Source organism: Marmota marmota, unplaced genomic scaffold (assembly GCF_001458135.2).
Source record: "Marmota marmota marmota unplaced genomic scaffold, marMar, whole genome shotgun sequence".
Classification (NCBI taxonomy): Eukaryota; Metazoa; Chordata; class Mammalia; order Rodentia; family Sciuridae; genus Marmota; species Marmota marmota.
Genome location: NW_026000005.1, coordinates 24,535,185 through 24,562,916, shown reverse-complemented (window position 1 = coordinate 24,562,916; position 27,732 = coordinate 24,535,185). Strand labels below are relative to the sequence as shown.

Genomic DNA, 27,732 nt, shown 5'->3' with positions numbered 1-27,732 from the left:
CCCCCCCAAATTCTAAATGCTCATTAAAGCTTGTTAAGGCACTAAAATCTGAGAAGGCTTTGGCAGTCTGTATGATTTCAGAACATTCTAGTTCAAGAGAGTCCCGTGAGATTAACCAGTTCTTTGCCTAGGTGCGATGACCCCAGAACTGATTTCCATATTCTCATGGTCCAGAGCCACTCAAATTTCTCACATCAAATGGTTTCTGTTTATTTGACACTGAATCTATTTCATATTTTAAAATCATGACTGTTGTTCACAATTCCTGTTAGTTTCTTTTTTTTTTTTTAACAAGGTCAAATGGCAGGATTCTTTAGTACATTCCCACTGCTACTAAAACTATCATTTCAAAATTGCCATTCAGCAAAGGCTCTCCTATTATTGCAATTTACATTTTCCCTAAATTTATACCTTTCCCAGACCCATTAAACTTACTCCATTGCTAATGCACTGAGTTCCTGTAATTTGTATTCTCATAATGTGGACAAATTTCTCAGAAATGCTTAGTAAACATCTTAGCTTTCCTTGGAAAATTAGCCCTAAAGAGGGGTGGTGGTGGGGAACAACCTACAGAGTGCTTACAATATTTTCTGATAATGCATGATTCCCTGATCATAACCCTAAAGATAGTACCCCTACAAAAGGCATCACCAAGCACTGATGGCATCTAAAGAAGCTCCCCAGGCGGCTGCCCAAGCTAACACTAGAGAAAGAGTTTTAAGAATCTGCCCTTAAGCAAGTTTTGCTGCTTAGATCCAGTTCATAACTTGTTGCTTTATTCATATTACTATTTACATCTGTGTGTGGCCAGAAACAGCCTTTATTTTTTTTATACCACATTTGTATGGGGCCACTCTTCACAGCACCGTGAGAAGCAGAAAGGAAAGAAAAAATTTTTTTTGTGTTAAAATTTTCTGGAATACAGCACTTTTGAATCCTAGGGACTGCCAGGAAATAGATTTCTAAATGACAGATCTTTGACATAATTGTGTGGTCATCATATGGAAAAGAATGAGGATAAGCCCCTTATGGGGACTGTTTGGGGTATTGTAGGTCTACATCAACTTCCTGGGGAGGAAACAGGAAAAATACAGAGAATAAAAGGAAACTAGCTGCATTTCCTTTCCTTTCCCTTCAGACTCTTCTTTTTCCTTCTATTTTGTCACCTGGAATTTCACACCTGGCCAGTTGCTCTCCTGGACATGTTTTGATCTTAGTCTCTAAACACTGACTCACATAAAAATGTGCTGACGCATGGGGAATGTGGACAGCCACCCGGCACAAGTGGCTCTGTTTCCTTTGTTTTCTTAGCTGCATGTGCCGGACTTGCCAAATCCCCAGCAGCCACCCCAGGTTACACAGAACCTTCTTTAAAAGAACTCTGAACATATGAAGAGTCCTGGAAGTACCGTCCACCTCCACAGGTGGCAACCCTGTTATGGGTGTGGAGCCAAAGCCGTACCTGAGACAGGGCACATGGACCCTTTATAGCCAATGTTTCCATCCAGCCCACATGTGAAGGGCATTTAAATAGATTCTGAAGTCACTGCCCTACATCATGGAAGGTTTCTGAAGAAGCAGAAGGTATAGACTTTTTCCCCTTCCATCCTAATTATACAGGGACTTTAAATAAGCCAGCAGATTTTTTTTTTTCCTAACCATAGTATTTTCTGTGCTTCATTAGGAATTGTCATTTTTGATTTTTCAAAGTGTGACTTTGTCCAAGAGAAATTAAAAAGGCACAAGATAAGGCACATGACAAAAAATGGAGTCTGTCTGGGTTTCTTTGGTGCCAAAGTTTATTGGGTGTTTACTTTGTACTAGAATTGAGGTAGGCTAGATGAAAAGGACAGGGGACTCCTGAATGCCAGGTAGAAGAACCAGAGGTTTGTCCTTCAGATATGTAACTAAGGTCCCCTCCAATTTCCAAAAGGACAGTGATGGGGTCCTTTCTTAATGGGGTCCAGCCTAAGGGAAGCACCCTTGTCATCTGGTCCTTTTCCTACCACCACATGTATATGCTGAGGACAGATCATGGAAAAAGACAACAGCCATATTAGATGATCACTGCTATGCAGCTATCAAGAAAGATTCAACAAACTAACCCAGATGATACCTCCTGTGCTTCTGGTGACTTTGTCAAAGAGTTGTTGGACAACTACCAGGAAGGACTCCTTTCCAGATGCACTGATGTCAAGGAGAAGTAGTTTTTCATGACTTTGCTACATGCCTGTGATCTTGACAATGGCAATGAGGTACCTGATACGATCAGCAATGGGCATTTGCACCCGGGAATCTTATATCTGATCTATTACCATTTTTCCATTCACAAAGAACAACAGAGGCTATGTTAGGTATATCCCTTTGGGTGCTTATTCCCAGTTCTGACCACAGGATTCTATCACTCAACTGGCTCCCTAATCCTTTGCTACAAGGTTTTGTCTATAACTAATAGAGAAACACTCTTAATATTGAAAAAGAGGCTTGGTTTACCTCTTATTAGAACCACAAATTGCCCATGGATCTGTAAAGTGCTGGAAAGAAGAGAAGTATTGGCCTTTTTGATTGTGGTCATTAGGACACTGCAGTCATCTGAGTTTAAAGATGTTTAAAGAAATATCCTTCAACCCCCTTCATTTTTACCTGAGATTTAAATCCTATTTAGGCACTACCTAATAGCAGTCAAAACACTTAAAAGGGAGGGAAGGTATGATTAGATATCTCCCTTCAAGAAGAATCTATTAATTAAATAGCAGCCTGGATGAATCAGCCTTGTTAACTGATTGGCTGCTTAAAATACTTCCATGTCTTCCTTCCACTTGGATAAAATCCAAGTTCCCTGCCATGACCTGTAAAGCTATATAATTGGTCACTGCCTTCTCTGTGACTTTGGCTTACACTGCTCTTTCCCTTCATTATTAAACTCCAATCATGTGACCTCCTTTGCCTCAGGCTTGATTAGCACTTACTGTTCTTTCTGCCCCCAACCATCTTCTTGTGGGTGGCTGATCACTGAGACTTGAGTTTGAGAATCCTCCTCCCAGACACCCTTCCCAACCCCACCTTTCTAGCACATAATTCTATTTTATTTTCAAAGTCTTTCATTACTCAAGTTTATCTTTCTCATTTATCTGTTTACAAGAACATAAACTTCATACAAGCAGAGGCCTTATTTGCCTTGTCTATTGATATAACCCACAAATTTAGCAGAGTGCCTGGTGCATATTTAGGCACTTAATAATGTGATGAGGGAGACCAAGCATCAGAGAGAAGGCCAAGTGTCTATAAAAGCAGAGATTGAAGATGTCCTTTGAAGATGGAGAAAGGAGCTATAAGCTAGGAATATAGGCAGTTAAGTAAGAGGGTGAAATTGACCCTGAAGAAGGAATCAGGCTAAAGATTTAGCCCAATAAAACTGATTTTGGAATCAAAGTCTCCAAAACGTTAAGAAAATAAGCTTGTATTGTTTTAAGGCAGCCACCTAGCTTGTAGTGATTTGTTACAGCAGCACCAGGAAACTCACACTGATCATGAATGAATGGAAGTGATAATGGGACCCAAGTACAAGTATTTATGTATGAACTATTGTTTTTCAGAGCCTAAGTTGATGCTTCATTGTTAATCTTTCCTGAATTGCAGAAACATGAACAATGAAATGTCACATCTTATGTCAGAGGAAGAAAAAGAAACTTTTCTACTGTGTGTCTTGAGGAGGTTAAAATTGTGTTCAGGGAGCTGGGGTTGTGGTTCAGCAGTAGAGCATTTGCCTAGCATGTGTGAGGCCCTGGGTTCAATCCTCAGCACCACATAAAAATAAATGTATTGTATCCAACTACTATACTATACTATATATATATATATATTTTTTTTTTTTTTTCAGGGGCTGGGGCTGTAGCTCCACTGTTTGCCTTGTAGATGTTAAGCCCACCACATAAAAATAAATAAATAAATAAAGATATCGTGTCCATCTACAATTACAAAAATATTTTTTAAAAAAACCCTCGTGGAATGAATCGGACAATTGGAAATCTAGAAATAAAACCTATAAAAAAAAATAGAGCATAAGAGGAGGGGTCTAGGTGAACGGTTCCAAACATCAAACATAACAATTATGTTGGAGACATTACTGTGAGCACAACACCTACACAAACTAGTCTTGGCACTGACATCTGTAGCACAGAAATGACTACCTAGGAGGAGAATTGTGGGTTTGAGACTGAAGATGTTAGGCCTTTCCTAAACAAAGATATCTTCCTATCATCTCCCAAAATACATTATACAGCACACAGTTCCTTTTGCATTTTTAATAAAGCAAAACTTGAAAATGAGCAGCAATCCTTTTATTCTCCCTCTTAGAAAATCTACAGTGACCTGCTTGCAAATAATATAGTGGAAATATCCCAGAAGAGGCTCTTGGTTCATTAAAATAATCAGCATATTCCAACATGCATTCGTCCCTGAAATAATAACAATTCAATTTCAATAAATTAATTATGGTTTTAATGAGCAAAATTTACATTTATATTTCTGCCTTAAGATCTTCATGGGAGGCAGCATCCTCACCCATGCAGCACCACCAAAGCAGAACCTTTCTCAGGGTAGACCTGCAGCTGCCAATGGAAACGCAAATATGCTGCCATTTCAGAAACAGAGGCAGGATGGGGTGAGGAGCCAGACTGCCTGCTATGGAAACTGAGCTCTGCCACTTTCTAAATTTGTGACTCTAGACAAATTATTCAACAGCTATCAACTGTAAATGAGAAATAGACCATAACCTACCTCAAAGGAAAAAAGCAAAATATCTTCATACAATGAAAACTAATGGTATAGTGAGATGACATGTAAATATGAATGCTTGCATAATAACAGCAATCATGCAGGCGTGACATAGGTGAGTTAAGGTAGCATAGAGGAGAGACACATATTCACTCTTCATATGCACATACAACTAGCAGCTTTCGAAAAGTATACACAGTGCCTTTTCAGCTCCTTGTAATTCTACTTGGAACCTTAGGCAGAGTATAGATACTTTTAATAAATGCTGTGAAACCTGGATTTTTCAGAATGCTTAGGGGACCAGGTGTGTAGTGGTTAATTGAATTTTCTGCTTGATGGAGAGCAGAGCAGTAAATGCTTTTGGTTCAAATCTGTTGGCTGCAAATCATTCTAAAATATACTAATCCTTTAACTTATCGGAACAGAACTCAGTGAATAGATTTTTTTTTTAAAGAGTGAGGAACAGATTTCACTTGAAGACCACCCTTCTCAGTTCCAGTTTTCATTCTGTAATACTAGTGATTCTGAGGAGTCACAAGTAACTAAAGATTAGCTATGAGCTGACTTGATCCATTTAATCTACATCTTCCAAGTGCACACCAGGTGCTGGCGCTGGGGAGTGTATCTTACTCTCTCTTCGTTCTCCCTTCTCTTTTCTCCCTTCCTGGTGAAATGGTCAAAAGAGAATGACAAAATGCAGATGTTCCTCAACTTACGATGGGGTTATGTCCTGATGAATCCATCATAGATCAAAAACGCTTTGAATACACTGACCCTACTGAACATTATAGCTTAGTAATCCAAGGCACTGCAGTGAATTAGCTGTTGCCCATCATCTCAGGGGAAGATTTTACCACATATGGTAAGGTCAGAAAAAGATCAGAGTTCAAAGCATGGTTTCTACTGAACACCTATCACTTTCCCACCATCCTAATGCCCCAAATTATATATTAAACCAGTGTAAATCAGAGACCTTCTGTAATCTGATTAGTTGAATCCAAATTAATTATGTTGGGTATAATTACTAATTTGAAAAAAATCAAAATGTAAGTAAATGGCATGAAATGTGGAAGTTGTTTTTCTAGGCAGTCTGGGTCTCTCACGTCCATGATAATGTATGGAATGAGAAAAAAAATACCTTTGGTCACTTTAGTTGGCTTCTTCAGTTTTTCAAAACTATACCTGAGGTTCAGGTTGCTCTGTTTGTTTGGATTTTGGTGCTATATTACACACACACATTCTCTTTCTGTGTGTGTGTGTATGTGTGTGTGTTTGTGTATTATATACTCTCTATTACACACACACACACACACACACACACACATACACACACACATATCACAGTATTATATACAAATGGATAGTATATAACTCACTTATCTACAGAAATATTTTGGTACAACTTTCCAGGCTACTAAAATTATAATTTATAGTTGAATTATTTAAATAAATTCTGTATTTGTAGAATAGATCTTCAGAAATGTAAATTTATGTTCCAAAGTTATCTGTTTGACTCAGCTAACTGTTTTTTCCCCAAGAAAGTTTTGCCTTAAACTTCCAACTGTATCCTGACAGTGTTATAGAAACTATAATAGAAGACACCTTGATTGCTTGGAAAATCCCTTACATTTCAAATAAAAAATTTCCCTGAGCCTTATATTGCTCTCTAGTCAGCAGCAAAAATATCATATATTATTGATGGAATTAAGAATTTAAATTTTTTAAAAGTCTCTTTTAATTTGCTGCACAGTTAAGTTGTACTTTATAATTGAATTTAATGATTTCATTGAAAGTGTCTAGAAATATTGGATGATAAAAAGGGTCTGTTCTATTGTCCCAGCCATAAAACTATTTTTCATAGCTGCCTTCTCTGTGATCATATAGCATTTTTATACCATATTACAGCATGACTGCAGCTAAGTTTCATTATAATTAGTTGTGTATTGGTCTCTCTTCTCTCTCTTAATCATGAACTTGTTGAGGGCAAGGACTAGGTTGTGTTTTATTCATCTTGTCTTTTCTCCCAAATGGCTAGCTGTTCAATTAATGTTTGCTGAATTATTGAAGAGTTCTGGCCAAAAATAATTAAAAAGTTGCAAGTGAATCATAGCAGAAAATATCTCCCCAAATCCTGTAAGTGAAAAAAATTTCCTATAACTTTAGTTTGACCTCAGATTCAAAGGTGTGACAGTGTGTCTCAAGGAAAAAGATCCAGGGACCTAAAATAGATTACATAAGTTCTCCAGGTGTTCCAATGTACTAAATTCATCAAAATACAAATCTTTCTTATAGCTTTTAGGATTGAAATTGAGAGCTTTTCTATCAAAGGGACAAAGTAAAGGTGGTTCTTTAAAAGAGGGTTTCTTTCTAAACAATTTGCAATTCTTCTAAGTATCCTTAAAACATACCACCAACCCCCAAGTGAGCATCTAAAAATATATCAAATATCCTCTTGGACAAAGGCCTTCAACCTAAGGAACAATGGGACTCTCATTTTCAGGGTCCACCTGAGAGGACCTGAGAGGAGAATAGAGGAAGCGCATCATCTTTCTACATAAAAGGCAAATTCTATCCCATAGTTTATTGAATGCATCTCTTTGCCTGTCTTCCTGAGCCTCCAGCCTGATCCCCACATGCTGGAGCTTTTCTTGGAAGATCATCCAGCCCCCCTACCTTTTCACTGAAGAACAGTCATGTTCATGCATCAGCTGTGTGTGAAATAGTCCTGCACTCCATTCAGAGGGGACCTTAGAAGCTGGCCTTCTCCACCCCCCCCCCAGGCTCCCACCCCCGTGGAGGCCTTCATTGAATTCTAGTCTCTTTGTGCATTTAAAAATCCAACAAGTATGTGTCTATGTAGCAGTTCTCCTTCGATGAGCTAATTCTTACCATTGTGTAGTCTCTTATTTTTCTTTTTTCTTTAATTCTTCACAAGAATTCTTCAAAAGAATTCTTTTGCAATTCTTCACATTTCTCTTCTCAAGTTCTCAGCACCTATTACAGTCCTTGTACTGCAGTGGGCATTTCATTTATTTTTATTTTAATGCAACAGTGGTCCATAAAGGGACATACTTTCTATAATATTGACTTTATTAGTAGGTTGTCTTTCTGAGCCAGTCAGTTGAGCTCATTTCAGAAAATTAACAAATCTGTTTCCTGTCTGTTGCTCACCTGTGGCCCCAGGGCTCCACCAGCTTTTGGGGACTGAGATACATGAGAAGGAGTTCTTTCCCCATGTGTGTTCTAATACCTTCACCCCAACATCTTGCTTTATTTTAATACCTCCTTCTGAAAGTAGCTAATTATCTTTATCAGTATCCTTTTATACAGTATGAAATTCGGTAATGTATAATCGCTCATTTAAATTTGAAAAATGCTACTTTTTCAATCCATCAAGGAATGGGTATTAAATGCTCCCTAGAGAACTTAGTAACACTAAGTTCTTAAGTAGTACCAAGAACTGTTCAGGTGACATACTTACTATCTATGTAACTATCTATGTCACACACAGAGACAAACACAGCCACTGTCATGGTCATAGCTTAGAAGATGTTCCCACAAACAGGGATACTTTGAGCCAGCTAAGCTCTCTTCCTACCAGAAGGATGCCCTCAGATACCACAAAATAATAAAACAGAGCTAAGCCCTTTTCAGTGAGTCTGTGTCTGAAACTGTTTCTCATGTTCTTTCTGTTGGAAAAAAAATTCTTTTTGTATGTCTTCTGATTAGAAGACAAGGTAAAAATGAATGTGTAAATAGAATCTTAAACATGACTACATAGATTTGTATGTTTTCAAAGCTTCAGAAAAGTTGTAAACACACACTACACATTTTATTTTTCATTTGTAATGTTTGGAGAGTTTGTTTAAATTTCCCATCTTAATTGGCATGCTTTTAGAAAAATATGTTTCTCCTGCTTATAAGCAAAATCTCTAAATATATCTTTGAGAACTTAAAATTTCCATGTTTGTTCACATATAATATTAGTTTGTGATGTCATAACTTTTTAAAAAGAATTTCTTTGAATTCAGGCAGAGTCAAGCTTATGTGGAATCTGTGGCAAGGCAATTAATATCTGCAAGGGGTTATTTCAGATTAATCAACGAGGGTTGCCTAACTATCTTAAAAAAAGAACTATCTTATTTCTTCTGATTACTTTTCATTTGGTAGTAGGAATTGTTCACTCACAATATTAGGTGTATATTTTTACCTTAAGTCATATATATATATGACTTAAGGAAAAATATTTTAGCATGGAAATATTTTAGCATGACATCTGTTTCCTTGGCATTGAATTTTTGCTTGCTGGTGAAATGAAGAATTATGCTTCAAGACTTAACTGCCTATTTCTGGGCAATTTATTTGGTAAAATGATCAGTTTTCATTTAATATTTTTTTTTCTGTCAGAAAAACTACTTTGGGGCTGGGGATGTGGCTCAAGTGGTAGCGTGCTTGCCTGGCATGTGTGCAGCCCAGGTTCGATCCTCAGCACCACATACAAACAAAGCTGTTGTGTCCACCGAAAACTAAAAAATAAATATTAAAATTCTCTCTCTCTTAAAAAAAAAAGTTAAAAAAAAGAAAAAAAGAAAAACTACTTTATCTATCCTTCGAAATTCATGAGGTAAGTCATATTTATTGGAAATAGAATAGATTGTTAAGACTAGAAAAATTATCTTACAACTTTTAATCTGTTGTGTAAAAATTCTGTGCTGGAAAATATTAGGTTTTGGTTTAATAATGTCAAAAGCAGAAAACTATAATACGGAAGCATTTTGTTAAAGCTATGAGCTTTTTTTTCAAGGTGGAATATTTAATGGTCATTACAGATTTATTTCAATATGCATTTATTTATGTGTCTGTTACAAAATGCAGCTTTGAAATTTGAAAATCCAACTAGTAAATTATTCTCTTTTGACTTTATTACAACCACCATAACCAGATTAAAAACATGAATTATACCCTATATTATAATGACTCAGTGATTGCTTTTCTTGAACAAAGTCAACCCACTAAAATATCCTTTGCTGCTCATTCAGCTAAAGCCTTATACTTTTTTTTTCAAAAATGCATTATTTGATCTGAAAATATCCTTCAGTGCCTAGAAGAAAATATATATATGATATATATGTATATATATAATATATATATTATATATGTATATATATATATACACATACATACATATACATATTTTAGCACTTGAAACTTTCTCTGGCTATCACAGCTTCTATTAGAGACTCTGAAACATTTTAGGATTATTGAACAAATATCAATTACGTCTATGGCTTCAGTGTCAATCCAAATTGGAAATGTGCCATCTTTTACATCTTCACTAATAGAATTTTTAATTAGCTGTTGATACGTCAATAATAGAGTCTAGTATTGTTTTTAAAAATGATTTGTCTAAGTAGTGCTATATTTACTCACTTGGTTTTCCTTTTCACTTTTTAAAACTGGTGCTTATTTTTATAATCAAGGTAATTTTTTTTTCTTTTTGGATAGCAGGGATTTAACACAGGGTGCTTTACCACTATGCCACATCCCCCAGTCCTTTTTATTTTTTATTTTTGAGACAGGGTCTTGCTAAATTGCTTAGAGCCCTAAGCTGAGGCTGGCCTTGAACTTGCAATCCTTCTGCCTCAGCCTCCTGAGTTGCTGGGATTACAGGCATGTGCCACCATGCCCAGCTCAAGGTAGTTTTTAAGCAGAGCACTATGCTTTCAAAAATAGGCAAGATTTTTCAGCAAACTATTTTAGTACATGGCTACTGTTTTCCCACTGGTTATTAAAACTTTGTCAATTGTTAAAATTATATAAGTTACATATTCAAAATCTATTATTGGTTTATACTTGAAGTCATTCAGGACATTAATAAACATCTTTTCTCTAATGAAATATAAGGAAATAAAACAACTATTAGTTATAATCTATGCCTCAAGAGAATTAGAATCTAGACATGAACAAAAGACATCAAATTGTAGGAAAGTACATACTAAGTAATATTTTCTAAGGCTCTAATTCAATGGTAATGTGCACTCCTAATTAGGGACTCAGAGTTTAGTAACATTGCCTTCCGGAGACAGCAGGTCTCTGGATCTGGTATATTACAAATGGCTGCTGCCATTTTCCATGATCCTTCATTTATGTTGCAGCTTTTAATACATGCCCCCTAAAATATAATCTGCATCATGAATTCTGACTAAATCAGTTCAATACACAACTCTAAAGGATCCTTCTTTGACAGATAATAGCCAAAGTGTGTCTCGGTTCAACCAAATTTCATTTTCCCGAAAAAAGGCAAATCATTCATTTTAAAAGTTTGAAATGAAAGCTTTAAAATTAATTTCAACTGGTTACATTTAAGCCAATGGAAGAGGATGGGGCAAGACCCCAAATTAAACAAAACAAAAAAACACCTCTCTGGGTCCCATAGCACTTCCATTCATTTGTGGAGTGGATAAATTCCATTCACTTTAAGGTCTTGTCTCAGGATCTGGTTCAGTGAAAGGGAAACAGGTATAGATGGTCCTGATGGACCAGCTACTATGCTTCACTGATCCATTTCCACTGTCCTGTGGCTGGTTACAAATGACCTTGCGTTTCTTGACAACATTTCAGAGCCTGGGAAAAGTCTTACTTCTCTAAACTATATGGCTCTGTCGACCGTTGATTTAGCCTATTCTTCCCCTTAGTTCCATTCTAGTAATTATTCACTCGAAAAAATAAAATTACAATCAATGTGGTTTTATATTTGTTCACTTATTCATTCATTCATCCATTATTCAACAACTACTTATAGAGTGCTTATTCTGTGAAACGTAATGCATTAGATGCTGAGAGAAATAGAAAAATGATTAGGACGTGGTCCTCACCCCGAGGCAATTGCAAGCTAGTGAGGGAGAGAAGGCATGCTTGCAATTACAAACAACCACAACGCCATGCAGAAAAAGAACAACAGTAACAACCATGTGTGTCTATTAGGCATGAAGCACAGTTCTAGGTACATTAACTATTTCACTTTAGATAAATTTCATAGGAACACTGAAGGTTAGACATTCTTTTTCTTCCTCTCTCTTTCTCCCTCTCTCCCTGTCCCTTTTTTTCTGAATGATCAAGCTGAGGTCAGACAGTTTTAGCACAATATGCCTGCTCACACAACTAGTGCAGGCCAGAGCCAGGCTTCAAACCCAACACTGTTTGATGTTAATGTTCATTGTCTTTCAAATAGAGACCATCTCTAGGAAAAGTATGAGACCTTCACCATTTATAGAACACCCCCCATGCCTGGCATTATTTGGATGTGTCACTTCAGCATCTCATTTAATCACCTCTTGTTACCATGATTGCTGTATGCCCATTTTTCAGCTAAAGAAACTGAAGATGAGCACCATTAAGTAATTTGACCCATGGTATTTAATGAAATAATTTTCTTCCAATTTGGGTTGTTTGGGAAGGTATGATGGTAAGAAGTGAGATTTCACTGAATTTCCATGAATGTGGACATCCCAGGCAGAAGGAGGGCATTCCAGACAGGGAAATGGTATTAGGAATGGCACAGAGATTGGAAAGTACTATGGAAATCTCAAAAGTGTGAACATTCTAGATTAGCTGAGCAAGGGTCATAATGTCCAGAAGTGGAAATTATGATTAGTAAGGATATCACCAAATATATCAGGTAGAGGGTTTTGGACTATTGCACTAGGCAACAGAGAGCCACTGTAAATTTTAGAGAGAGGAAATACTTTGATCAACCCATTATAGGGTGAGTACTTTTCATATGAAAATCTAGAATACCCTGAAATTCAAAACCTTTTGAATGTCAACTTGATGCTCAAAAAATTTTGAATTTCAGAGATGTTTGGATTAGGGATGCTCAATCCATAAAGTCTGCACAGATATTCCAAAACCTGAAAAACTCCAAAATCCAAAATACTTGTGGACCCAAGCATTTCAGATAAGGGATGCTCAACCTGTATTACTGATCTTCTCACCTCCATATTTAAAGTCTCTGCTTCAAGATAGGATGATTTCACAAGTTAACATATACTTGTTAAGTGTCTCCAAGAACATGAATCCTTATAACTTTTATCTAAATATCTCATTGTTACTACCATTTTTTAAAATAGGGAAGGGGTGCTTAAGTGACCTTCTAGAGAAGCAGAGTTTACTGTGATTGCCCAAATCACCTTAACTTCTTACTTCTGGATACTGAAATCAAACAAAAACACAAAGTAAAAAAAAAAGGTGCCTGGAAAAAGGCTCAGGTTATTTGGAACATTAATCTGAAGTCATTTCAAATTCACTGTAAAGTTATTGAGTAATTAAACTCCAGGGCAAAGACAGGTGGGTGGGAGAGAGGGGAAGGGAGAGAAAAAGACACTTTGATTCCATTTCTACCAAAGTCTTAATTAAAAATATTAGCAGTCCAGGGTCATCCTACTTCTCCCTTAATGTGACACATACAACAGAAAATGTGAATGTGAGGATTTTGTGCATTTAATGAGTATGGTTACAAGTGTTTTCTGCAGCCACACACCCTGTGGACTTGGAGAAGCTGGCAGTAACCCACACCATTTGTGTCCCTTCTCCCTGAATCTGTTTCCATGGCTGCCAAGCACTGGCTGCAGCCAGCCTTCCCTTGCCACTGTGCTGCCATCTCATGCCAAGCTCACTGTGCTTAAGGAGCAACTTCCAACCAGTGATCAATAAGAAATGAGGAGAAGCTTCTTGAATGGAAGTATCTGGCACCACTCCCAGCTGGGCAAAGTCTGCATTCCAGTTGGCCTTCTTCATTGTATCAGGATCCAATTCAACAACTTTCACAGATGGTGTGTCTTAGAGCATTCCAGGCTCACAGAGGCTACTGAGTGGGTGATCAGGGGGCTTCAATCCCCAAAGCAGGTCAGAAAATAACATGGAACACCTAGAGTAAACCAGATGCTTGCTTCATAAACACTGCCTCAATTTTCACAACAATCTGAAAGTGTTCTCATTTCACAGATGAGAAGACTGAGACTTGAAGCTACTCGTTAAATAGCTTAACAGTGCACTCATGCCAAGTAAGGCCTTACCCAAGTCTGACCCACTCCTGGACCTTGTGGTCTTTCCATTTGGCCACATGCCTCCCCTGGGTCTATCTATTACAGTCCCAAACATGGCTATAAATGACAATCTACTTGAGAAGAGATTTTGAAGTATACATCCTCAGGGTTCATCACAGTACTATTAAATATCTGTAGTACACATCTATCTATATCAATACATCTGTTATCTATACTATTAATCTAAAGCAGGGTTTCCCAACCATAGCACTACTGATATCTTGGGCCAGATAACTCTTTGTTTTAGGGGGCTGTCCTATATATTGTGGGATGATGAGAAACATCCTTGTATTTTATCCACTAGGTTACAAAAGCACTTCTCTATAGTGCAACAACCAAAAGTGTTCTCATACATTGTCAAATGCCCTGAGGAGGCAAAAATCACCCCAAGACCAGACTCACACATGTAAAAAGCAGCTCAGAAAATGTGGAAAAGGGATATCCAAAGCTTTGCACTTATAAATCCCAGGCCTAGGTTAGGGTTTTTATATAAAGGGTGTGAGAGGGGAAAAGGCATATTCCAGAAGATAATAGCAGCCAATTTGGAAAGCAGAATGGAGATTCCTTGGAAAGCTGGGAATGGAACCACCATTTGACCCAGCTATTCCCCTTCTTGGACTATACCCAAAAGACCTAAAAAGAGCATACTACAGGGACACAGCTACATCATAGCAGCACAATTCACAATAGCTGGACTGTGGAACCAACCTAGATGCCCTTCAATAGATGAATGGATAAAAAAATGTGGCATTTATACACAATGGAATATTACTCAGCACTAAAAAATAACAAGATCATGGCATTTGCAGGTAATGGATGGCATTAGAGCAGATTATGCTAAGTGAAGTTAGCCTATCCATAAAAAACAAATGCTGAATGTCTTCTCTGATATAAAGGGAGTGTCTCAAAACAGAGTAGGGAGGAAGAGCATGTAAAGAAGATTACCACTAAACAGGGAAGACAGGTGGGAGGGAATGGGAGGGAGAAGGGGAATTGCACAGAAGATGGAAGGAGACCTTCATCATTATACAAAATACATATATGATGGTGTGAGGGGGAAGAAAAAAGAGAGAGAGAAATGTGTCACAGTAGATTGGGTAGAGAGAGGTGATGGGAAGGGAGGGGAGGGGAGGAGGGATAGGGAGGGCAGCAGAATACAACTGACACTAGGATTGCTGTATGTATACACATGGATATATAACCAATGTGATCCTGCAATCTGTACACGTGGAAAAATGAGAATTCATATCCCATTTGAATCAAATGTATGATATGTCAAGATCATTGTATTGTCTTGAGCAACTAATTAAAAAAAAAGAAAAAAAAGATAATAGGTAGAACATTCTTTTAACTTTCACATGCCAGGCCATGTGAATAATAGCTAATCTTTCTGAGTAAATGTGTTGTCATAAAAGCTTTCCAAAGAAGGATACAATATGTTATATGTCCAAATAAGAAGATGACATAAAATTCTACAAAACACAACACACACATACACACATTGTGTGTGTGTGTGTATATATATTTTTGTTTGTTTGTTTGTTTGTTTTGTTTTGTTTTGTTTTGTTTTATTTTGGAGACTGGGTCTCACTTAATTGCCAAGGCTTTGAACTTGTGATCCTTCTGCCTTAGCCTCCCAAATCTGAGATTACAATCATGCACCACTGTACCCAGCTATTATTTGACTTTTTTAAAATTGATATATCAACATTTGGTTTATCCAAAATCATTAAAATTAGAGATAAAATGGGAACTCTAAATTCTAGTCACCAAATGGCTTTCTACCAGATCATGGTCCCACTAAGCTTTCACAGGACATGCTTTTCTCAAATTTAACCATTGATGTACATAATCCCCATCAAATCTAGTCTTTCTGTATTTCAGATGAGCACAAAATCCAGTGGATTACCAAAGTTTGTTGGTTATATGGAATATATATATATTGATTTATTTACTATATATGTATTAAAAACAGATATCCTGTATCAACAGAACATTTTAGAATTTATTCCCAAATTTTTACCAGATCAGCTAAACATTTTTGCAGAATCACTGCAGATAGTTTAGTATCATTCCTCTTCAGAATGTGTTTCGACAGCACTAAGATCACATACAGTGATGTAATATGTTACTCCAGGGTATATGAATATAAGAGCATTATTTTACAACAGTTTTAAAGAGCAGGTCTACTTTATAGAAGTTTGTCTAAATGACTGTTGGAAAGCATGCCAGTCTAGTGATTCATTTTATGTATTAATCCACGCTGCCTGACAAGTAGTTGCTAATACAGCACTTCTAACATTGATTCAAATTCCATAAAAGGCTTTTGGCTCATAAAAAATGCTGGCATGGCATTAGGATGGAGGTGTTCCATCTCTTGTCTATAGGAATTGAATAATGTGCCAAGTTCTGTTGGTGACCATAAGCATTTCTGAGAAGATAGGTATTACAATGATCAAATAAATGTGCAGATATTAAGGACACCCACATCCTCCCTGGGTTTCACTCCTTACCCCTCTAAATTAGAACAAAATGCTGAAAGAGACCATTGAATAAAAAGTGATTGAGATATGTGACCATTATACCATTGTTCTCTCTCTGTCTCTTTACCTTCCTCGTTGTCTCCCTTTGTTTTTAACCCTCATTTAAGAAAGGAAGCTCTTCCTACCTTAACACAAGCATGACAGTCATCACTGGGAAATAGCAAATCTCCTTCTGTTCACTGAGATAGTTAGTGCTATGAAAAACAGAAATCTGATAGCTTCTTTCTGTCAGCATAAAATGAGAACATGACCTTGTCCTGAGAAACACCATCGAGTAATATTTTTCATAACTTCCATGTGGTGATGATCTAATAAGAATCTAAAAGTAATTAACTGGGTCTTTTTTAGCCAACCAAAGCCCTATTCAAATACACATTTTTATCAGGATTCTGAGGGAGCCATAAATTGGGGCATTTTGAAAAACTGGGATCTAATCCAGTCCATGATCTGATCAGGGTTCAGTGGTAATAATAAATTGGGACTATTAAAACTGGGAATCATTCCAACATTTTATTTTGCCCAAACCACAGGACCTAGCAAATTCTACTGCAAAAGACAGGGATATACACTGACGAGTAAAACCATGCTGAATTAATCATTTGTAGGTAATCATGCCAAAACATGGGTGTTTTCAACAGTTTAAATAGTGCCAGAGTTTAAGTTCAGTAAATAATTAATTATCAAGAGTCACTTGGCAAATTAAAGAAATCAACCTTCTGGTTACTTTAATAAAATATGCACTCTTTTAAGAATATAATGACAAACTCCTATCAATTCGTTTGTTGCTCTGGGTACTTAGGAGTATAATGCATATGCAGGTTACAACTAAAAATGTTAACACAGCTTGCAATACTTTTCCTTCTTAGACTACAATAAGCATCTTCCTTTTTCAATCTGAACAAATGTTGGGTAAACTCTAGCCTTATTCTGGTTTTCATTTCAATTTCCAGTAACATAAAAGTCCTCCATAATTAAATAAAATGCTGAGAGGTTGGGAATAGATTTTCACCCACTTGAATTCTCAAACTATAAATGGTTTCTGAATGTTTTTATATCTCGAAGATGCATTTCGTTTATGTGGGGAACTTGCAGCTGCATAATTAAATCTTGGTTTGCCAAATATCAAAAACACATGTATTGATTTAAACTAAGGGAACAGGCCACAAGCAGCTCAGCTGATAAGGCAAGGGAGAAGCCTCTGCAGCTCTTGGAAGGCTTCCCGAAAAGGAAAGAAAACTAAGAACCTTGAATTCAGACACTGAAACCGATTAACTTTCTTAAATCTTAGTTTCACTCTCACTTAGGCATTCCGTTCAGGACAGTTGTCCACAACACGAGCCATATGTTTTCATACTTCTCAATGCTGAGGCTGAAGTCCTTGCCTGCCCTGCCCCCACCTCCTCATTTGTCTTGCTCAGGTTCTAATAAGATCTACAAAAGTGATGTTTAATGACTACAACAAATATTTCCCTGATAAACAAACACTGACATGGTGTAAGAGGAATAGGTGCTCTTGGAGTATCGAACTCATGTTATGAAAGTTCTTCTTTCTTTTTTTTTCCCAAGCTCAGTAAGAGGTTGCATTTATAAATTTTTATTGCGGGGTCAGTAATGTGGGACTTCAACGGAAGACAGACTTCAGTGTCCATGAAAAACTTTCTCCAGTACAATAGTCCTAAATAAAGAGGGAGCAGTGTGGGAGAAGGCATAATTTTCTTTAGCCAATCTCCACCTGACTTTTGAGGGTATTAAGAATACAAGTACTCTATAGGTCCAAGAATCATACTGATTTCGTATTTTGCAGAAGGTTGCAAAGTCAGGTCTTAGAATTAAACAACGACAAAATGCATTTCCCAACATGTCAAAAAAAAAAAAAATCTCTTGCTGTCAGCTTATTTATATAATCTCAATGTGTAGAAAATGCTAATTTAATTTAGCTTGACAAAATATTCCAGGAGATATAATCTTTGAATATAATATTGAGTTAATCTTTCTAGCAATGGATAAAGGCCTTTGAAACTAATGTTTTCTTATGGCAAATCTCACTGAAGCATGAACAAAAAGGATGAGTTTGTTTAATTCAGGGCTTTGTTGCCTTGGACCGATTGACTTGTGTCAGGAGGGGACATATCATCAACTCAAAAAATCAAATGCAAGACTAAGAAAATCCTACCCCACAGTCTTGAGCAAGAAGCTTGGTTGTATACCTGAGATAAGAAGAAGAATAGCATACACACTACCATGAGCCAATTCTATGTCACATTCAAGAAAGGTTGCTCTAGAAAACCCAAATTAAATGCTCCTATACTCAGCATTTAGATCTCGCTCAGACTATAACATCTGGGAAGGACCCTAGAGATCAGCTAAGGACAAATGCAGCACTAATGATGCACATGGATATTTTAGATGATATACGACTTAATGCATTTAATTGCATAAACTAATATTTTATTTATTTGAATATGTATACATATAATTAAGAAGGAAAGAAATATATCAGTGATTGAGGTTTATGAATTTCCAATATTTACCTGATGAACTAATCCTTTCTAAATGTATCCAGTGTCAACAAACTTACTGCTTCAGAATGCATTCTATTTTGGGGGATGTTTTCCCTTCTATTTATCTGAAGGGTGTCTCTCTGAAATTAACATTCCACTAGTGTCTTCAAGTAAATAAACAAATGGGCAAATAAGCAAGTAGATGAATAGATAAAGTAAAATGGGGTAAAAGGGTGCCAGAAGACAAATCTAATTGCTCTTCTATGTGACTGTTCTTCAAGCATGTGAAATCAACCATTTTGACTCTGTGAGCTCTTTGTCCCCAGGTCCTTCAATGTTTCTCATCAGACACGGATTTAGAGTTCCATTCTTTGTGTGAGGGAGAGCATAGGATATTCCAGGTGTCATCTGTGCAGTGTAAGATAGGAATTATTTTGTACATGAACTTCCAGTACACATAGCCTAGAACTGGATTACGATTTGGCAGGCATATTGTCATGTTGACTCATGCTAAACTTACTCTCAACTAAAACCATCAGGCAAATTTTTCATATATTTGGTATTAAGTCAAACCTTCCACATCCTGTTTGTCTAGTTCATTTTTGGACGGAAACCCAAGACTTTACATTTATTCCTATTAACTTTTTTATGTTTGATTTGTTCCATTGTTCCAGATGCTCTGTCATCATACATATTTTCAACCCCTGCAGTGTCTTGGCATTCACAATGCGATCAACAGGTCACCACCCCTAATGTCAGTGCTTAGCAGGCAGGGGTTATACATAAATTTTCAAGACAAATTTTATTTTTACAAGCTTATATTGATGGAATACTCATTGGCAATATTTGGGTACAATTTCTCATACACCTAACAATCCTTCTAAGGATATGTCACCTGGCATACTACATATTTCTCTGCATTATGCACAGGACATCATGAGACAATGCAATTCTGATATCCGGAAGAGTTCCCCTACAGTTTTTTAAGTATAGGGATTAGAATGGGGATTCTTCACTCTGTACTATTGACATTTGTGGTTGGTAATTCATTGTGGAGGCTGGGGGCTGTCTGATTTTATTGTAGGAGGTATAGAGCTTCTACCCAGTAACAAAGCAATAGTAACTCCCGTCCCACCACCTCCCTGCATTTACGACAATCAAAAATGTCTCTAGAGGGAAGAATAGAAGTTCATTGGATTAGATAAAGGGAAATGAAGGGAAGGGCGGGTGGATGGGAATATGAAAGACAGTAGAATGAATAGAACATAACTTTCCTTTGCTCATATATGAACGTACAACCAGTGCAGCTCCACATTGTGTACCACCACAAGAATGGGATCCTAATTGGAATGGGTCGTACTCCATGTATGTATAATATGTCAAAATACACTCTACTGTCATGTATCTAAAGATAACAAATTAAAAAAATGTCTCTAGATATAGCCAAACATCCCTTGGAGGCAAAACTATCTTTTCCCATTAAAAATCACTTTCTAGACTATGCATACTTCCAATAGCTAGTAACCCAATCCACCTGTTAGGACTATCATTGATCTTTTCTTAGGCATAGCTACAAAACAAAACAAAATAAAACTGTTCACAAATAACACCAAAACAGTCCCACATCAGGAATTAGATATGCAGAATAACTAAAATAAGATAGGAAATGATGGGGAAAGTAGAGAAGGATAATATTTCCTAAAATTTGGAGTTTTTAGATGAATCCTATGTTAAAACAGTTACAGAAAAATTGAACCTTCAATAGGAATTGTATGACTTTAAAAAAGTCATATATAAAGCCTTTTTTTTTAACCTGGATGCTCATCAAAGTATTATTTGAAGCAGTGAAAAATATAAATGAATTAGTTGTTTGACAGTGAGAGACAACTAATTTATTATTTGTTGATTTCATAGAATATTAGGCAGTGGCAAGATGACATAATTGTGAATTATTAATAGCATGGGGAAATATTTGCAAAATAATGCTAAGAAAAAAGCAAGCCATTATGGGTATAGAACAGCAATCAAGTTTTCAAGGATATATATGCATAGAGAAAGGATCATGAAAACATTAATAGTGACTATGGGATTATGATATGAGAATTATTTATAATTTAAAGTCTTCATACTTTTTTATAAGTTGTGGTTTGCATCTGAACTGTCCCTCAGAGGCAGTGAGTGAAAAGGCCTGGTTGTCAGCTTGTGGTGGTATTGAAGGTAAGGCCTGTTGGAGGATGTAGGGGGCTGGGAGTGTGCCCTTGTAGGGGATATTGGGATTCTGCTCCCCTTCTCTCTTTCCCCATTCCCCTCCACTCCCCCATCTCTTCCTCTCTTGGCACCATGAGGTGAGCAGCCCTGCTCCACCACATGGTCCCCACCATGACATTCTGCTTTACCACAGGCTCAGAAACAATGGAGTCAAACAAATGACCATGGACTGAGACCCCTGAAGTTGTGAGTCAAAAATGCCGCAGTCTGGCTGGGCACAATTCAGGAGCCACTTGTCAAAAGAAACGAACTTTATTTTTAGAACCACACACGCCAAACAAAACAGCTCCTCAGGAAAAACCCTCAGAGCGCAACTGCCACAACCGGCTTCCCACAAGCCTCTCAACCTCCCCCACTCCTCCTGCTCTTGAGGCCGATTGGCTGGGTCGCGTGGGCGGAGCCAAAAAAAGTCCCCCAATGAGCAGCTCCCTAGTCTGAAAGGGCGGGGACACAGCCCAATGAGCATCACCACAGAGGAGCCAATCAGCTAGAAGTTGCTGGGGCGCTGTGAGCCAATCATCAGCTGGCAGTCTGAAAGTTTGCTGGGGCCCCTTCGGCTGTGGCTCTCAACAAAAATAAACCTTTCTATTAAATTGTTTTAATCAGACATTTAATCACAGCAAATGGAAAGCTGACATACACGTTTCCAAAATTTTCTTAATCAGCTCATATTCTCGTGTGTGTGTGTGTGTGTGTGTGTGTGTGTGTCTCTGTGTGTGTGTGTGTGTGAGAGAGAGAGAGAGAGAGAGATGATTCTAGAAAAAATGACCCATATTTGGTTAAGTAAGAGAGTAGTGGCAAGGGTTCTTCACTTGTTTACAGAAGAGTACACCAGTGAGGTAGGATACTTTAGAGAGGGAACACGAAGAAAGATGACAATATATGTAGACTGGGTCACTTGCTTTCCTTAGGGGAAAAAAGTCTGTACATAATTTTTCATAAAATAAGAGTGTTTTTTTTTTAAGTATTCTGGCTACATCCTGTCCCTCCAAACCAGTGGTTCTCAGTCTTTAGAATGCTGAGGAGTCCCCTTGGGTTTACCTGTTAAAGTTTCCTGGGCTCCAACTCCTGAGATTCTGATTCTGCACATCAGCTATGGGGGCTCAGGAGTTTCCATTTTTAACAAGCTCCTCTAGGGACCCAATCTGACACAGGTGGTCCCTGGACCACATTTTTAGAAACACTGCTATAATCAGCCATGTGGCTTGATTTGGATATTTTTATGTCTCTATGTTCAACAATTTCTTCCTGGTTATGCACTAAAAAGAACTCCAGTGGTTATGCTGGTAAATTGACTCTTTGAAATAATGATCTATTTATTGCATTTGCCAATCTCTGTGTTGTAAATATCCCCACCGTGGCCCATTTCAAGCTATAATGGTTTAACAACTAGTTCAGAAAACTCTTGGAAGTTTAACAATTGGCTGGCACTATATAGATATAGATATAGATATAGATATAGATATAGATATATAGATATATAGATATAGATATATAGATATATAGATATATATAGATATAGATATTTTTTTAAAGTATGCTAATAATAAACTATTATTTTACCTATGACAACTGGGATGGAACAAATAAGCAATAGAATAGCTTGAGTTGTTCAAGGAAACCACTTTCCAATGTATTAGGAAAAAAAAAGTGCGATAATAGCTTTTATCACTCTTTCCTATTTGATTCTATTTTTCTATTACCATACCATGAAGAGTGATACACTCAGTGAGTTCTTTGAGAGTTGTGAATTGCTTTCCTATGGATGATGGAGAGCCAAGGAACAGAACTCTGGGATTGGGAACAATGCCAAATGTTCAGCTTCCACCTCCACCCTCCACGGCCCTGTTGAAATGTCCTGGGTCATTAATTCTATAGCACCCAACCATAAAATCAACTCCTTCAACTTCTTCCTGTAGCACATGATTGAGACAATGTTGTCTCTAGGAAACCCATTTCAGATGTGTTTTATGTGTTCATCTGTGGGAAGTGGCCTAAGTGGGGGCTAATAGTATAGTTCTTTCAGTATTTTGACCAAACGTATTTTAAGAAAATTGGACCTGAAGCCTATATAGTCAGCTGAGGCGAATTTACAGCCCTGCTTTTAAGAACAAAACTCCCTCAGGCACCTGCTTCCTAAAAGCAAAACCAGAAAGGAAATGAACTCTTGCTTAAAGACAACCCACCTTATTTTATGGGTTATCAATTTTCTAGTTGGCACACAGTTCCCCATCTACTAAGAGGTTTTTGCCCCCCATCTCAAGCAAGTACTGAGCTGCAAAAAATTGTCAAGTCTGCATTCTAGTAAAGGGCTCAGTTTCCTGAAGATGAGACACGGGACACGAAAGCAAAGTCAGGGGAACAGCAAAGATCTATGATGCAGGCTTACCACGCAGATGTCTTTGCCAATACATGCATTAAAATTGGAGCCTGAATTACATTTTACATTACAGGATTACTGAATCTTGGGCTATGATGGAGAATATATTTCTTGTCTTTGGGGTGGCTCTGTCAGGTGGATAGTCAACAACAATGTAAAACACTTGATTTCCTTTTAACTGCTCTGGTGACCCTGGAACTGAGCTCATCAACCTCTCAAAAATGAGAAAGAACTAAATAGCTTTTCCCCCCTCAATATTGATAAAGTCGGCCTTCTCCATGAAAACAGGCTACAAGATAGGGGTCAAAGGGTAAGAGTAGACACTCTTAGATTCCTGTGTGCTAGAAAACACAATAAATAGATGTGATTTTCTTAGTACACATAGTAGACCGATTAGATAAATATAAGAACCGATCTTTAAAAACTACAAGAAAACTAATAAGCAAGTGAAAAGATGAATAAATCTAACTGCCATATAATGAAGTCAGAATCAAAGGCTTAAAATTATATGCTAGCTTTTTCATAATCTCGGTCTTTTTCCAAGCTTTATTTAGTTGGGAAGGCAAAGAATTTTCAGGAGATATATGAATATTCAATTACATGTTTCAAAATCAGACATTTACACATCCACTTGGGATAAGTGCCAGAGTTAACATCAAAGATATGTGAAGGACCTCTTGTCCAAATGGAACATTAAGCTCCTCAAATAGGAGAATTCAGCCCTTGCAAACTGTCATTATTTCAGCAAATGAAGCCGGCCCTTTAACAGATGGGCAACATACTTTTCAGCTTGCTGATAGCCTAATAAAAGACAGTGGCTTTTTTTGAAAAATGAAGGACATGTATTTCTCAAATTACACTATCCAAACGGATTGAGCAGAGTAAAACTAAGAAGGCATACAACAGCCAGATGAAAATTAGGAACAGACTACGGGAACTTGATGGTTATAAATATCAATATCAACATGACCTTTGCATTCAAAGAAGAAAAAGAAAGAAAGAAACAAACAAAAACAGGTTCATTGTTTTTAAACCACAAGGAAAACGGGCATTGATACAGTCAAAACTGGGAGCAACGGATTATGGAATTATAGGTACTGATGTAATAAAAATGCAAACTTAATTTCTTCTCAAAAATATAATTAAAATTCCCCAGAAAGGCAGGTTGGTTTTATGTCAGCTGTGTTTTCTTTTATACGAGTCGACCTGTGTGTTTCTTAAAGGAAAAGAAAATCTCTCGAGTGGATTGTTTCAATAACCGAATTAAATACAGACCACAGACTCCAACCAAACAGGGCCCCACCCTCCTGCTCACCATTCCCGCTCTTCTTTCATTCTCTCTGGCTCTTCTTCTCTCAGGTTCCCGGGCTTCAGAGTGCCTTTCTGGTTAGCCTTTCCGCCCTTGTCTTCTTTCTTCTTTCCAAATCTAGTGAGAGACATGGAGATGTTAACAATATTCAGTTGCTTTTGTGGCAAATGTGAGATATATGTGAGATGCGTTTGTTGGGCCAAAATTCTTTATTGTAATGAGATCAATTTGCATGTGATGGAGACAAAATAGTGAAAGCAGAAAAATAATATAGTTACTGGATTCCTCTCTTTCTCTCTTTTTTCTTCTTTTAAACTCAGATATTTATTACGCATCAAGTGCAGTATCACGTGATTAAAAGAGAAATCATTTTGAACTATTAATTCAATAGAGTGAAAAACGGAGTGATTATTGTTCATGTATGACTATATATCGACCCGTTTTCTACACAGGCCCCTACAGCACCAACGCCATTATCATTTAAGGTTAAATTCACAGGAGTATATAATGAGGGGGCAGCAAGGGACCTCTCTGAACACCTAATTCAGTGAAGAACCGAAAGCTCTGGGGGGGTTTTGAACCTCCCCCAGACCTCCTGCTGGCCTGTGACAGAGCTGGGATTAGAGCTTGATTGCCTCCTGCCCCTCTTTCCTTCAGGCCCCTTTCACTCTCTAATGTAGCCCAGGCTTCCCAAGAGGGCTCCAGGGTAGTATGCTTGGTGTCTGGGTAGTTAAACGTGCACAGCAGCAATCATGATGCTTTATAAGAACACAGTGTTTTCTCAGCACGTTTAGGAAAATGGAAACTGCACAGTTGAAATGGAAAACAAAGCTGCAATTAAATTATTAGTAGGAGACACTTGTATGTGACAGGCATTTTCCCCCAATAGATGATGTTTTCTCCAGATGCAATCCCCCACAGTCTTGATACCAACACACGTGAAAAAAGAGAATATCTGATTGCTCTACTAATAATGAGGGTTGGGGGAGATCACTCAATTATGCACTTTCTCCAGTTGAAGATTTTTAAACCTGTGAAAACACCATTTATTTCTTTTTTCTTATTAAATAGGAACAGATTTTAACTCTGTGTATCTGTACATATATAGCTCTAGCCCTATCTACACACCTGTCCATCTGTTCTCCCATCTATCTCTTCCTTCCTGTTTACATTTATCTATCTATCTATCCATCTATCTATCTATCTATCTATCTATCTATCATCTATCATCTATCTACCCATCCTTGTACTTCTGTTTATCTATGTATATCTTCTTTTCTCACTACCTACTTCTCTCTCTCTCTCTCTCTCTCTCTCTCTCTCTCTCTCTCTCTCTCTCCTCTCTCTCCTGGGAGATTTTAAAATTAGAAGTGTCTGGGCTAACCTTACTCCCCACCTCCTTCTGATACATACATAGGACATTAGAATCTCTTTACATGAGAATCTAACATACATTTTAAAGAAAGTGCTATACTCTAACCAGAATAATAGAAGAATCACGAAACTATCTGTTTCTGTCTTCTTTGGAATCCTAATAAAAGTAGACAGATATTTGTATCTTTCTGGAATGTGCTTGAGTCATAGCAGAGGTTGTTGGTTAACTGATAACCCTGAGCATCACACCTGGAAGATGCCATTGCTAATATTCATAATCCTGCTGTTATCCCAGTACAGATTGCATCCTGCTCTCCCTAGAAGTCTCTCCTGGTCTTGACTCTTTTGCCTGTTTCTCAATTTGCAATTTAAGTTAGCAAGTTCTCTCTCATGAATTTTCCTCCCACCTACCTCTACTTCTACTGCAGTTCTTCTGCTAGATTCAGTGTAGCCTTGGAACCCACTTCACCAACTATCAGCTCTGACTTCACCCTATGATCTCTAAGTCCTCAGGCATCTTTTTACCTCCTCTTTCTTTTCTTTCTTTCTTTTTTTTTTTTTTTTGCCTCTCTTTCTGAATCCATTTTTTTGTTTCATTTCACAAAAGCAACAACCTGATATTATTTATAGAAGTAACTAGGGAACAGAGGGAAAATAAAGACCAAAGATATATATCTATAAGAGTGTAAGCTTTCAAGTACATTCAGATCTGCTGATACATTAAAGACCACTCCTGAGCCTACAAAGCAGGCGATAACTAAATCTTTGCACAAACACATCCTGTAGCTTTCCAGACTCATGCAGAAGAGTCTTAGGGAACACCATTTTTACTCTAAATACATTTATGGGAGAAATTAGTACTATAGTACATCGCTTAGATAAATAATTCTCTCAAATGCCATTGAATATAATAATATTTGGATAAAAATTCAAAATTGTGGGGAGTCAGGGTAGAAATAATGCCTCAGAGTGTTGATGAGGGCAAAAATGATACCAAAGCTATAGATATCAGGATACTCCATGTCCTGTATATTTTACTCTAAATTTGGAGGTTTGTGTTTTTTGAGATACAAGTAGCGTTGTTTTTGAAGGATAAAATTTGCCTATTCATACTCTACATTGATCCTTATTGCCATGTCCCATAAACAGTTTTTCCTTCTGGCACCTAAGATATTTCACTTTTACTGCAGTTCAAAAATAGCTTGCCATGCCTCCACCATAGTGAAATGTGTTTGATAAAGAAAATATTAGTTTTAGCCAAGCATGGTGACACAAAGCTGGTAAAAGGAAGCAAACTGATTCTTTCCTCTGATGTCTCCGAAATTGGGGGCTGGGGTTGTAGCTTAGTGGTAGAGTGCTTGCCTAGCACACATGAGACACTGGGTTCGCTCCTCAGCACCTCATTAAAAAGAAAAATGAAATAAAGATATTGTGTGTCCACCCACAACTAAAAAATAAATAAATATATATATATATA

At 37.3% G+C, this 27,732-nt stretch overlaps 1 protein-coding gene across 4 annotated transcripts in view; it reads right to left on the bottom strand.

Annotated features, from left to right (window-relative positions):
• Positions 1-27,732, bottom strand: part of Pard3b (par-3 family cell polarity regulator beta) — a 981,002-nt gene that overhangs the window by 175,398 nt on the left and 777,872 nt on the right. For all 4 annotated transcript variants that reach the window (XM_048808385.1, XM_048808386.1, XM_015481294.2 and 1 more), the window contains one exon: positions 24,888-24,998. In XM_048808385.1, coding sequence (XP_048664342.1) covers positions 24,888-24,998 — 111 coding nt within the window. The remainder of the gene's footprint in view (positions 1-24,887; positions 24,999-27,732) is intronic.